The 13,448-nt window shown below is 37.9% G+C and overlaps 1 protein-coding gene and 1 long non-coding RNA gene across 6 annotated transcripts; one reads left to right on the top strand and one right to left on the bottom strand.

The window, feature by feature from the left end:
* The first annotated feature begins 1,988 nt into the window (after positions 1-1,988).
* On the top strand, positions 1,989-10,328 carry LOC147556874 (uncharacterized). Of its 5 annotated transcripts, none has more exons than XR_015233631.1 (16): positions 1,989-2,551; positions 2,655-2,742; positions 3,903-3,972; positions 4,179-4,306; positions 4,564-4,619; positions 4,731-4,812; positions 4,912-5,042; positions 5,176-5,346; positions 5,428-5,757; positions 6,255-6,275; positions 6,400-6,440; positions 6,782-6,872; positions 6,975-7,173; positions 7,277-7,405; positions 7,795-8,500; positions 8,829-10,328. XR_015233631.1 is itself a non-coding variant. In XM_086657845.1 (15 exons), the coding sequence occupies exons 1-15, from the start codon at positions 2,383-2,385 to the stop codon at positions 8,447-8,449; spliced, it is 2,367 nt and encodes a 788-aa protein (XP_086513971.1). In that variant the 5' UTR covers positions 1,989-2,382; the 3' UTR covers positions 8,450-8,739. The 5 variants fall into 5 exon arrangements, 3 of the variants coding, with proteins under 3 accessions (XP_086513971.1, XP_086513972.1, XP_086513970.1); XR_015233630.1 differs by having other exon boundaries at positions 7,268-7,405; positions 8,829-9,308; XM_086657845.1 differs by lacking the exon at positions 8,829-10,328 and having other exon boundaries at positions 4,182-4,306; positions 7,268-7,405; positions 7,795-8,739.
* LOC147556873 (uncharacterized) lies at positions 8,714-13,130 on the bottom strand. The gene is made up of 2 exons (XR_015233632.1): positions 11,505-13,130; positions 8,714-11,437 (listed from the first exon to the last, which is right to left on the bottom strand). It is a non-coding gene; the product is annotated as an uncharacterized LOC147556873 (long non-coding RNA).
* Between the last annotated feature and the right edge of the window lie 318 nt (positions 13,131-13,448).

The following is a 13,448-nucleotide window of genomic DNA, read 5'->3' as shown; positions in this document are numbered from 1 at the left end:
GTTCAACACCAATACATCAACAAGCTCAAGGCTCCAATCATGACAGACCAGGCTAAATACTTGGGAGCTCTCCTTCTTAAACCAGGTAATCGAATTAAAAGCCATGAGTGGTTAATTGAGAAATTCCAAAAATCTTTATCAGGCTGGAAACAAAAAATGATCTCTCAAGCGGGCAGAACTGTTCTAATAAAATCTGTTTTAGGGCCATATTGTACCTACCCTTTCAGCTACCAACTCATTCCTAGAGGGGTTATTAACAAATTAGAGCAAGCTGAACGAAACTTTTGGTGGGGTCATACGGAAAATGACAAGAAAATCCATTTTATTCGTTGGGACATCATTAGTAGTCCGAAACATAAGGGGGGTCTAGGCATTAGGACGTTAACTCAGGTCAACGAGGCTCTTATAGCCAAAATGACCTGGAGACTTGTGACCAACCCAACGGCAGTTTGGGTTAAGCTATTAAAGGGCAAATATGTCATTTTCGATGATTTTTGGTCATCTCCCACCCCCCCAGCTCCTTCCCCTTTTTGGAGATCTATCCTCCATACTAGAGAGATCATGGAAAAAAATGTTTTATGGATCATCGGAGATGGTTCGTCGGTCAAAATTATTTTGGATCCTTGGATCCCATCTACTCATAACCATAGGCCCATTATGAAAAGAGATCTTCCATCTAACATCTTCTGGGTTGCAGATTTAATTGATCCACAAACTAACGATTGGAATATGCAGAGGATAAAGTATTACTTCGATGATTCTACTGTTCAGGATATCATAGCGATGAAAATCGCATCTAGATCAAATCAGGATAGGCTAATTTGGTGCCCGACAGAAAGTGGAAGATTCACACCGAAATCATATTATACAGAGATCAAGGAACCACCTAACCTAAGTGAAAAAGCTCTAAGCTTTCCATGGAAGCAGTTCTGGAAGATGAAGGAAATGAAACCAAACACACAAATATTCATATGGAAGCTAATTCATGACGGAATAGCTAATCTCAGTAACATAGGTAAAAGGGTGGAGTCGATACCTCAAGATTGTCGGTTGTGTGAGCTACAAGAACCTGAATCCTTAGACCATTTGTTTGGTTCCTGTCCAAAGTTCCAACAGCTCTTAATTTTAGCAGGAGAAGATAATCATTCCCAAACACATATTAATCCAATAGATCGACTCAAGAGCATTCTAGAATCACAGAATCAAAGAGAAAACAGATGGTACAAAATCACAACTCTATTTTGGAATTGGTGGAAAACAAGAAACGAACTTATCTTTAGTAATAAGCTTCCGGATCTTCAAAGATGTTGGTGGCAGACATGCGAAGAGTTAAGGTACGCTTCTCTTACAGTGAACTCCTTTTCCTCTAATGATTCTTTGATTACAGATAGATGGTGTCCTCCACCGAGGGGAGTCATCAAAATCAATTTTGATGGCTCTTATAAGGAGAATAGAGCTGCATGCTCAGCAGTAGCAAGAGACGAGGAAGGAAACCAGATCGAAGTTCGAACAGACCAATTCCGACCGATCTCGCCATTGCACAGCGAATTGATAGGGTTTCGGACGGCGGTGGAAATAGCTGAGGAAAGGAGAGATTTAACTTATATAATCGAAGGAGACTCTAGGGTTTTGCTCGATTTGATCTCGGCCGTAGATCCCTCGATTCCCTGGCGATTAATGGATGAGATCAACGACTTAAGAGTTCGCACGCGTCAGCTGAAGATTTCATTGGCCTACTGTCCACGTGAACTCAACTCATTGGCACATGTTCTAGCGACTGGCACTCAACCCCCCTGTATTGGCGTTCTTGCTAGATAGTCCTTATGTTTACGGTTTTATTTTTCACCCTCATAGTGTTTGTGATGAGGGAGTACTATTTGTGACACATTTGGCTTATTTAAGTGTTTTTCCTCAAAAAAAAAAAAAAAAAAAAAAAAAAATTGGAGTTTAAAACATGTTCAAATTGTTCAAAGGAAAACAATTGATTTGGCCGAAATTTGGTTCGACCAGACAAAGTGTACCGCGATCTGTTGGTACCATTTGGTTGGCCTGTTGGGCCATTTTTGCTCACCCCTGACTGAACAAACCTGGAAATAAAGACGTAGGACCAGATTTACCTTCGGAAAGGATGAACGGTTATGATTGGAAGTCTCACGTGATGGACGCGGGCACGCACTCACACATGCGTCTTCGTTTCTATGTTTTATCCGCCAGGGCGCCAACTCATCCTCAACTCACTCCAAAACGAAAACCTCAATTCGACTCTCATTCTTTTTCTTCCGCCAAGACAAAGAAAGAAGAATCTCAATCACTTCCTACAAAACGCTGATCGATTTCAATTCTGTGTTTTGAAACCTTCTTCTCGGCTGAATTGATTCAACCATGTCAATTAGGTTCAAGTTTAGAAGCGCTTTGAAATTCGATACCATCAGTATCGATGATAAACCCTCTATTTCTATTCGAGACCTTAGGTTAAAGATTATGGAACAGAAGAATTTGAAGGCTTGTCAAGATTTTGATCTTGTGTTTTCTGATCCTGATACAGGAGCAGGTATAATTCTCTTTCCATTGTTTTTGGTTTACGTTTTCTATCATTTTGTGTCAGTTTTGATGTTTCATGAGGCCTTTCTTTTTTCTGGTGTTTCTTTTTTTAGGGTTTGTGGATGAAAATGTTCTTGTACCAAGTGGTTCTAGTGTGATTATTAAGAGAGTACCTGCTAGAGGATCTGCTCCTTCTGTTGTGTAAGTAGTCTCACTCAAAGTCTCTATGTTTTAATTGATTCAGTGGTAATTCAAGTCATGCAGGAAGACATTTCATAGCTGTAATTACCTAATTTACTCAGTACTCTCTGTTGTTGTTGACAGTGTGGACTTGGGTTGAGTTCCTTTTAGCATTGAGTTAATGTTCTTATTATATGCATGTGCTAGAAAACTTTGATGATTGACATTGAAGCTAGGTTATGTTCTTCAGTTAACAACTTCAGCATAGGTTCCCTATTTTGTAAAGATTGTGCATAATAAATTAAGAACGTAAAACATCTCGTTGTAAGGTATTCACTTGAACATGCAGATTCGTAGACGTTCATGGGCAATGATCCAATCAGATAAGAGCAGCTGGAAATTGGAATTTTCTTGTTCTTTATAGATAGTAGAATTACCGTACTTCATAATCATTAAATCATATTTCCAATTTCCATCTATTATATTAAAACAGCTCAGTCGGTTATCCAGGTGATAAGTCTGACTGTCCATTTTATTTTAGAGATTCTGTTGGGAACACATCTGACGGATGATATGAAATCATTTTATGTAAATAGACATTAACTTCGTAACTACAACTTACGATACATAAGAGGAACTTCCAAGTTTCTGTTTCCTTTTGTAATATATTCTTTTTTTAGTTTAATACATTAATTCCCAGTTTGAAAAAATTTACCACCATTCCGGTGGTCTAATGAAGTATATATATCTTGGCCATTTGTGGACACCCACTTTGCTGGATTGAGGATGTAAAGGCACTATATTTAGTGGTTTTTTTATTAAAGGAATTAAGGACGTGTCTTTGCTAAATCGCAAGATGCTCGTTTACCTCATTAGCAAGGCGGATATAGCAGTTAACTACGTGGGTTTAGATAAATTTTGTACTAAATAGGGGAATTTATCTTGAATTTTCCTTTATTTCTTATTTTGGATCTGTCTACTTACTAAACTTATAGTGTGATATGTGACGAAATTCGTTGACTCGCTGTTCCACTTGGTTTTTGTGGAGTTTCAGGGTTTGGTAACTTCGGTTTTAATGGCATCAATTGTATTCCTTTACTTTAAGCCTTGCTTCAACTGTTCTATGATCTCACAACAATACAACACCGTGCTATTTTCTTACACACCTTTATCTCTTGCAGGCCAGGGGTAGATAAATTGGGGAATCAGCAACATAACATCAGCAATACTGGCAAGGCTTCTCCTCCTGTGGTATGTTCTATAGCCTTGCTTGTCTTTGTTTGTTGAAGTATCATTTTTTTATGCAGGCGTGAATGTTGAATTATGATTTATTTCTGACATGCATGCATAATCTTATGAGTTCCTGTTTTTCTCTAAAGTCTTGTTAATTTTCTCTATGTTTATGATATTGTCCACATTTCTGTTTCTTCCTTATACTTCTTTGTTATGTCACCTAGAAGTTGCAGAACATGGAAGTGGAAAACGTTCGCGACTTTGGAACTAAATTATATCCTGCTCCAAAGGCATTGTTATTGGGTTCAGATAGTGATGATGATAATGTACTGCACACCAAGGAATTTCTGAGGTATGACTTACTGATTATTATTAGCATCTTCTTCCCAATATGATTCACTTGCATGTTTTATGTGCACAAGGTGAGTAGAGTTATTTATCACGAATGCCTGCCAATATCGGCCACATGAGAAGCCACCTATGTTTTGAATTATATTTTTATGATTTGATAGTATATGTTGATTGGTCCTCAATATACTTAATCTTGCTTTTCCTCATGATCAAAACCATTTGAATGCAAGAATAAGTGCAAATTATCTTCTGATTCAGATGCTCTGGGACATCATTTGTTAAACCGAATGTGCTGAATAATTGTCCTCCAAAAGGTACGTATGTTTCCTGATTTTATTGTGAGTATCTAAATAGTCACGAGTCGTCCAAGTGACTTAGTTCTTGATTAACCATTCTATTTCATGGCTGTTTTTTTGTTTAACCAGGAGATGTAGAACTCGGTGTTGGGAGTGATATGATGCAGAAAAATTCAAAGCCTGCAGTAGAAAAGTTTCAGAAGTTGGATACGTGAGATATCATACTGTTCACTATTTGTGTTATTATTTTGGTTATTTTTTTATTTTTTTTTATGAATTTTTAGTTTTATCGGTTTATTGAATCTTATAGGTTGGTTGATGCAAGTCGGTCACAAATGCCAAAAACTGTTTTGCCTTCAGAGCTAAGATGCTCTCTTTGTACTGCGATATTCAAAGAGGCTGTAATGATACCTTGCTGCCAACATAGTTTTTGTGACAAATGTAAGATCCCTATAACAGCTCCAATATCTATCCTCATAAAGCAAAGTAGACAATTGCTTTAAACATATACAAAAACGTCACCCAAATTTAGTTATTCTCGTGTATGTGAAACTTCCATTCTTCCTGCTCGCAGGTATTCGTCTTGTGTTAGTTGAAAATGCAAGGTGCCCTAAGTGTTTATCAGCGAAATGCGGAGTAGAAGATTTGCTCCCAAATCTCTCTCTCAGACAGGCTATTGAACACTTTCTTGAGTCTCAAGGCATTACAGGCAATTCAGAAAATCTGCTAGCTATGTACATTCCAGGTATGGATAAATGATAGGATTTACACATAAAACAGTTCGAAGCTCAATCATTGGCTAGTAAGGTTTTAAATTTCTATATAGATGAAGAATCTGGAACCCAAGCAAAACCATTCCCCCGTGTAGTGCGTCAACGAGATCCAATATTACCTCATTCTCCTTCAGCAACATACCAGTCAAAGTTCAGAAACAATGGATCTGCTGCTGGTGCTAGTTCCAACATCAATTTAGAGGCAGGTACAATACCAGTCTTGACATCACAGATGATGAACCAGATGAGATACGGAGTGAGAGATGCAGCTGATGGTCATCCAACTTTCGAAACTGTAGCAAAAGGTTGTGCACCTGCTACTGAGTTCGAAGGAGAAAATCAACACTCCAAATTGCCCCCAAATCTTATGGCAAAGGAGGAAGGTATTGACTATGTAACTAGACCCCTTTCTTTCTCTTTCTTGCTTATTTTTTTCCGTGAATTATTAAGTATTAACATGGTTAGCTAGCTCATGTTTTGCCTCCAATTCTTGGTCGGAATGAGGAAGTTATTGATTATCAGTAATTGGGTTCTTCCTCACTGCTTTGCCATGTACTAAGTGGATCCCCTCAGTTATCTGAGAAAATGACACGGTTACCTATTTTATTAGAAGGGAAGGGCTAAACCCCCCGACATAATTGCTGTAGGCCCCTGATTAAGCACAAATTGTGAGGATGTCTTGTGTGTAATCCGGGGGCCTACTGCAATTATGGTGTGGGCCTTTACCCCGTCCTTTATGAGAGTACATTGACGTGTGCGTTATTGTAGTTGCCATTTTAGTCTTGATCTGATATTTTATAAGTTTCTACTTTTAGCCATACTTGACTTCTAGCTTTCAACTTTTTTCTTGTCTTGCTAATTTCGGGCGGCAATTGGACAGGGTTTTGGCTTAATAATGCAGGTAAGTTCTTCAGTTTTGATACTTCAATTGCTAAAGTTGTCTCCTATGTAGACTCTATTTGGAAATATGATTATCGTGATATTCTTCATGATATCGTTCTAAATATGATATTTGGGTTTCTCAGATGGAGCCGGACGTTTTTCAGCTACAAGTGAATATAGAAGGGTAACTACTTTTACCATGAATATATTTTATTTTATTCATCCTTATTCGTGATTAGTTTTGTTATTCTCCCGTATCCTGGATTAGTTTTGTTACTGCCATATCCTGGCTCTACTGTACTTCAGAAACAAGGTTTGTAGCAGGAAACTATTTATGATTCATTATTCACTCTTGATAGAAAAGTCATCATTTGGTTCTCCAAATATTGTTTAATTTTTCCACGACAATGGGCCAAAAGTTTGTTTATTTCCTCGTGTAAACTGGAACTTCAAAGACATTAATTGTATGTCTATTTTTAGTGTTTTACATCCATTCCGAGCCTAAATACACCTTGTTCGGAACAGGGAGACCGGACCTGCTTCATGTGTGGTTCTCCAGACCATTTTATTAGAGACTGCCCAGCTGCTTCTGGTCAATATCCTATGATGCAGACAGGTAATATTTAAAACGTTGGGCAGTAGTAAGTATATTAGAGTTTTCCATAGTAGTTCCGTCAAACCATTTCATTTGTTGAGGTTCTCTTCCTTTTTTTATCAGGAGATGCTATGTGTCCTCAAAGTATGCCTGCTTATGGACCACCTTATTGGCATGGGAATTCATATCCCCAAATTGGGTCATTCCACAGTGTATATGCAAATCCTGGCATGTTGTCCTATGACCCAAACATTGTCAAAGTAAACCCTTTTGCTGTATATTCTTATATGCCGTGTATGTATCCTCCCACACCAATGCCCCAGTAAGTTTTCTGCTTCCATAAAATCTGACTACAGGCTTGAGGTTTCGTACATTCACTAGACATATTAGCTGTATCTTTTGGTTGTCCTTTTTAGATTGTGCAGTGGACTTACAAGGATGGGAGGTTTTGCACCTTCAATGATGACGGGAGCTGAACTCCCTTTTATGCAGACAGATTTTATGGGTTATCAGGGTATTGAACGGCCTTCTGCGATGCAAGATCACCTGAACAGGTAACTATTTTTTCAATTTTCGTGAGCATCTCTGTGGATGTGTTTTTTCGCCACCCAATATAAATACTGTCTGGCTGGTAATCATTCTTTCATAATGGTCTTTCTTGACCATATAAGGGACACATACATCACCCTAAGTTGAGGTCAGAGAAAAGCTTTTTTACACGTATGTTAGCTTCTTTCGTTCTCTTGTGTTTTTAGTTTCTGCAGTAGTGCAATTGCTCTTGCAAAAGTGGAAAATAAGTGATGGTGATCCTTGTCTGATTCCCATCAATACTCATTTAATGACTAAGCATGGACATTTGTGCTTAATTTTTTTTTGGGAAACTGCTATTAACTTTCCGAGTACTCTTTCGACATACCTCACTGAATTTGATAACATCTGTCAGAGAGAAAGTTTATGGTGGCGATGCTTCAAACAATGACTATTATTACAATGAGCCTTCACAATCTCCAGCTGGAGAACCTCAAGAAGAGAGCGACTTTGGAGAACATGATATTAAAATGTCGCAAATGAGGCTAAGAAGGACACTGCGCAATCAAGAGGCTCACCCAGTGAATGAAAGACATGAGAAGGGGTCTCGTTCTTCAGCTGCTGGAAGAGATCATAGGGCACAATACTTTGATGGATCTAGTCCAGAGATAGATACATCTAACAACTCTATTCGTCATAGTAGAGATAGTAGGCATAAGCATCGACACAGAACTTCTAGGAGACACAGTGGGAAAAGTAGTGATTCTACGAGGAGTCACCATCGAGGCCAAAAAGAATCTGCTACCAGCAGAAAGAGGGTTGATGCTGATGCCATAAGGCGCAATCAGAAATATCATAGCCACACAGAGTCTGGCCCAGAACTTAGTTCTTCCGGAGATCGAAAAAGACAAAGGAGAGAGAAAGAAACAAGCCACAGTTCCAGGCATGGTAGCAGAAAGGTGAAGTCGACAGATCATGAAGGGTGGGAGATGGTCGCTGGCTTGGATGAGGACAGCAGAGAGGAATATCATCATCGTCACCATCACCATAAGCACAGGAGATGTCACTAATGTGTTTTTTTCTGCGTAAGGAGCACAACGACAAAGGACTTGTCGTCTGAGGTAAATTTGTATACAATATACTGTATATGCCTCAATAAGACAAGCTATCTGGTACTCCTCTATTCTGAACTACCTTTTAAATTGAGACAGTTGTACCCCAAAATTAGTTTTATTTTACATACCATACTTCATACCGTACTTCTATATGACCTTTGAATTTATCGACTTCCTGGAAACCGTTTTGAATAGACTTAAGGTAATAATTTAGACTAATGTGAACTCCGTTGTTGGTTTTGTGATACAGATGTCAGTCGGCATTTGGGTAGTATCATTGATTTAACATTTATTAGTTTACACCGTACTAACTATGCTGTTTGATATTCAATAGAGATGCGGAGGATAGCAAAATGCCTGTTTTACCACGGAATTGTACCTGTTTTGCTTGTTTTACCACGGAATATCAGTAAGTTATAGGATTTTTGATGATTTTTCCACGTGATCCAGCCTTCGTTTACAGAGATTACTGAAAGCTGGATGAGGTATGTTCTTCCATTTCTTTGTGTTACTTCAATCTTCCAGCTCCGATGCCCGTACCACTTTTGCGATTCTTTAAGATAGATGTGGGAACATTGGGGAGGAGGAACAGAAAAATGATTACCTAAACTTCTTTTATCTCAGAGAGTTGGTAATCAAGGGAAAGTTCACTTCAAAGTCGAAACAAGTTTTGTAGTCCCTGAAGAACTTGTAAGTCATCATGTTTAGGATCTTTAGTCACATTTCTTGTGTCAGTATAGATCTGGGAGAAATCATAATGATGCAGAAGTCAGTCTGACATGATTCAGGGATAATCTAACATTATTTTCTGAAATTTCTTCCATCTTACCCTTTCTGTTGTGCGTCGTTGATTACCTTTATTATTCTTTTAGATCTAGTCTCTACAGTTGTAGTAGTCCTGTAAAATCGTTTGGTAGCAGTTCCCTCTAAGTAGGTCAGTTGTCTCCTTTAATTTCAAGGTGGCATGGTCTGTCTACCAAGAACCTGAGATTGTCAGTGCAAAAACAGGCTACCATCCTTTGAACTCACATCTCTCACATGAGAGATGCTGGTGGCGGGGTGTGGCTGGCGGTCTGAAACCCACACATTTCAGTCTCGTAGATTTCTCGTTATCCTCTAGGTGTAAAAATTTCTTTTGGGAATCTCGAACTCTTCTTAGTTCTAGCAGCTCCGTCTGTATTCTCTTTCATGCATTTTTTGTCTCCCGATCCATTTTGGCAATTTGATATTGTGGGATGTCAATCAGTCTATCAAGATGGACGCTGCTCCATCATGGATGTCTCTCAAAGGGTAATCAAAGTTGAGTTGTTCTATTTTTCCCCTAAATTTCCTCTCTTTGCTCCTCTATACATTCGGTAGTTCGTTGTTCGATTAGATTTTGAGGTTGGTATTGTACGTATCTTAAAGGCTCGCCGTGGGTGGGTCCTAAAAGATGTAACACCACAAACACAATCATCTGGACATTGATTGTCCAGTGAACTTATGTTATCCATTGAGAGTTTAATCTGGTCCAGGACCACCTCATATCTATATTTTCAACTTCAACGTATTTGAGAAAAAGAAACTTTAGAGACACCCACAAATTGTGAAGCTTACACTTTGAATTCAGAAGTGTTAAGGCTTAAGAGGGTGCCTATACCCAAATCTGGGTATCGTGTGAGTTCCCCTTTCAATTATTATTACGTTACTATATAATATCTCTTTGAGTAGGTTTGTGTTGGTCTGCTATTTATTTTAGTTATTTAAATTTATTTTATAATTAGTTAAACAACCTTCCTTTATACATAGTAGCCCTTTATTACTTTTTATAGCCACAGTACTTTTTCAATAAAAAGAATTCAAATGGTTGGTTGATCTTATTTGGCCATTCTCTCAAACCATGGCCTAACCAATAGGAGCCATTTAAACAAAAAAAAAAAAAAAACCAGTAGGAGCCACCCGCATCATCTTCGGCCCGTGGGTGGTCTCAAATCTCGGGGCATTTAGCATTTTTGATACTTTTGCTAATAAAAAAAATCCACTTCTCTTTTATAAATTACGAATTCATGAAGGGCCATGAGCAACTATTTTCAGTTGCTTAGTGTGTAAGCTCTTGGTTGTGATATGGTTTCTTCCATACAATTAGTTCCTGACCTTTCTTACCTATTGAAAGGTTGGACAGGACTACCATGTCTAGGCTTTGTTTCTTTCTACAGAAGTTTTATGAGATCCTATCTATATTAGGCAATCCAATCCCGTGTTCTTTTGTTTGCAACTTTAGCTCTAGTATAATCGTCGATTGGGGAGCGAGAACAATACCTCTCACGTTTTTCTTTCGCTTCAATTTGCACGACAATGTTAGGCCCATCTAAATCTCATTTATTTTTGTTTTTGTTGTCACGGTTGGTTCAAGTCAATGGACCAAGTTAAAAAGATTAGGGTTGTAAAAGTAGCTCTATGACTTCGTGGTTTTATGCCTCTTTTTTATTTTTCTCTTTTATTTTTTCAATATATAGAGTATATCAGGGATTTGAACATTTGACTTTTCCTTGAATACCCAAAAGCTTTGGAGGAGGATTAATTACATGTCGTGGTAAAAGTAGATAATGAAGAGATTGCAAAATCTATTATAGGATGGTGCGGACCAGCCTTTCGAGTTGTTAGTGATACTGTCTGTTTTGGCACATCTGGGTTTCACGGTTTTAAAAGGCCTCACCAGAGAAGGGTGCTTAATCTCTTAAGAGGACACTCTGTCTCACCACCAGTGTGAGATTGTTTCCACAACACACCCTCCTAAGACCACATCACAGTAAAGCGAATCGTGCTGATAACGTGTTATATGATGGTGCGGAGCAGCCTTCTGGGCTCCTAGTCATACTGTCCATTTTGGCACACCTGAGCCTCATGGTTTTAAAAGGCCTCACTAGGGAAGTGTGTTTAACCTCTTAAGAAGAGCGTCACACTCTGTCTCACCACGAATGTGAGGCCTCACTAGGGAAGTGTGTTTAACCTCTTAAGAAGAGCGTCACACTCTGTCTCACCACGAATGTGAGATTGCTGTCACAACAAAATCGACATTTTGTTGAATTTTCTTGGCGTGCTTTGGATTATGGGCTATAATATGTTTGAGCTCTTTATACATGAAAAAAAGTCAATATAGTCAATTGTATTAGATTGATACTGAACTAGCCACTTATTTGGTCATTTTTAAGGAAACCTTAAGCTATGTTTTGTGTGGGAGAACAAAATGTGATTTCTAGAAATGACACCCAAAACTGATACCCCTGGGCCAGCGGAGAACCACTACTCGTGGAACTAGAAAACTATAAGGAAGAACTATAATATCGTTAGCGATCTTTCCACTTGGGAGGTTAATTCCGGTAAAGATATTAACATTTGGACGGATAAATGGATCCCAGAAATAAATGCTACAGTTCAAAATGTTAACAACTCCGCTCTTACCAAAGTTGCTCAATTGATCACTAGTAATAACTGGAATGAAGATATTCTCAGGGCGAATTTCGAACCCCACACGCAAGAACTTATCAAAGCTATCCCAGTTAATAGCGAAGGAAAAGACCAACTTAAATGGAAGCTCACCAAGACGGGCAAATTCACAGTCGCCTCTATGTACCAGCACTTAATCAGCAGCTCTATCAATGTAAATCCCAGCACGCATAACTGGAAATTCATTTGGAATCTCCCGACCATCCCTAGAATCAAGAATTTTATCTGGAAGATCTGCAACAAGGCTCTTCCGGTGAGAGATATAATTGATAAATACATTGATAACAACACCAACTGCCCTAATTACACACCACTGAATCTATCGAACACGCGCTGTTGCATTGTGCTCTAGCCAAAAACATCTGGTTTAATTTTAACATTATCTTGGAGAACATTTTGTCCATTTCGGACTGGACTTTTTCTTGGGAAGTAAATGCTCACCTTTGTTACACAAAAGAGAATATTCATTTTTCTACTGTTCTTTGGATTATATGGAAAGTTAGATGTGATCACTGCTTTCAGCATGAAATCAATGATCTACATAAGATCATCAAAATGATAGAAAACTACCCGAAAGTCATTAAAAAACCAGGAAATAACCAATCAGGTAAAAATGTACCTTTAACAGATGAGAAATGGCAACCCCCTCAAAACAATTCTATCAAGATCAATGTAGATGCATCTTTTACGAACATAATATCCAATATGGGAATCAGCTTAAATGCTCATAATGAAAAATCTAAATTCATCGGGGCACAGGTAAAATCTTCTAGAGCTAGAAACAGTGAAGAATGCGAAGCTATGGCTATCTTACTTGGTATTGAATGGGCTAAAGAATTGAATTATACTTCCATCATCATAGAAAGCGACAACATCAATCTTATCAAACATCTGCGCAACGGAAAACATGCAGTACAATGGCAATCTCTCATCTACATAAAGAAAATCAAGGAATGCAGGAAAGAATTTCAGATGATCAAATTCAGTTATACCAGAAGAGCATTGAATTCAAACGCAGACAAACTGGCAAGATGGGCGAAGAAAAAGAATCGTAACAAAGTGTGGTCGAACGTTCCTTGTATCTTAGCTAATAGTTATTGTAATAACTTTTTAATCTAATTAATGCAAGCTAGTTTCAACAAAAAAAAAATAGAAATGACACCTATGACGTGATTTTTGGTAATCACCTCATTTTTCTCTAATGCTTGGTTGGTGGTTGGCTTATCTAGAAATAGAAACATAAAATTTTTGCAAAAGTTTTTTGTATATTTTTTCACATAAAGGACATATAGGCCTAACTTTGTTAATCAGAAGTATTTATTTTAATTTGTAGATATGAATAGTAACGCAATACACCAAGTTAAAGTAATATTTAAAGATCTGTTTGAAACAATAAAGACCTTTATAAAAAAAATTGTCTAAAAAACAAATAATTGTATTCAATTGATGTATATTAAAAACATCAATA

This window comes from Eschscholzia californica, unplaced genomic scaffold (assembly GCF_041429995.1).
Source record: "Eschscholzia californica isolate CP2 unplaced genomic scaffold, dmEscCali1.0.p SCAF_2, whole genome shotgun sequence".
NCBI classification, from domain to species: domain Eukaryota; kingdom Viridiplantae; phylum Streptophyta; class Magnoliopsida; order Ranunculales; family Papaveraceae; genus Eschscholzia; species Eschscholzia californica.
This window is presented reverse-complemented; position numbering and strand designations above follow the sequence as displayed.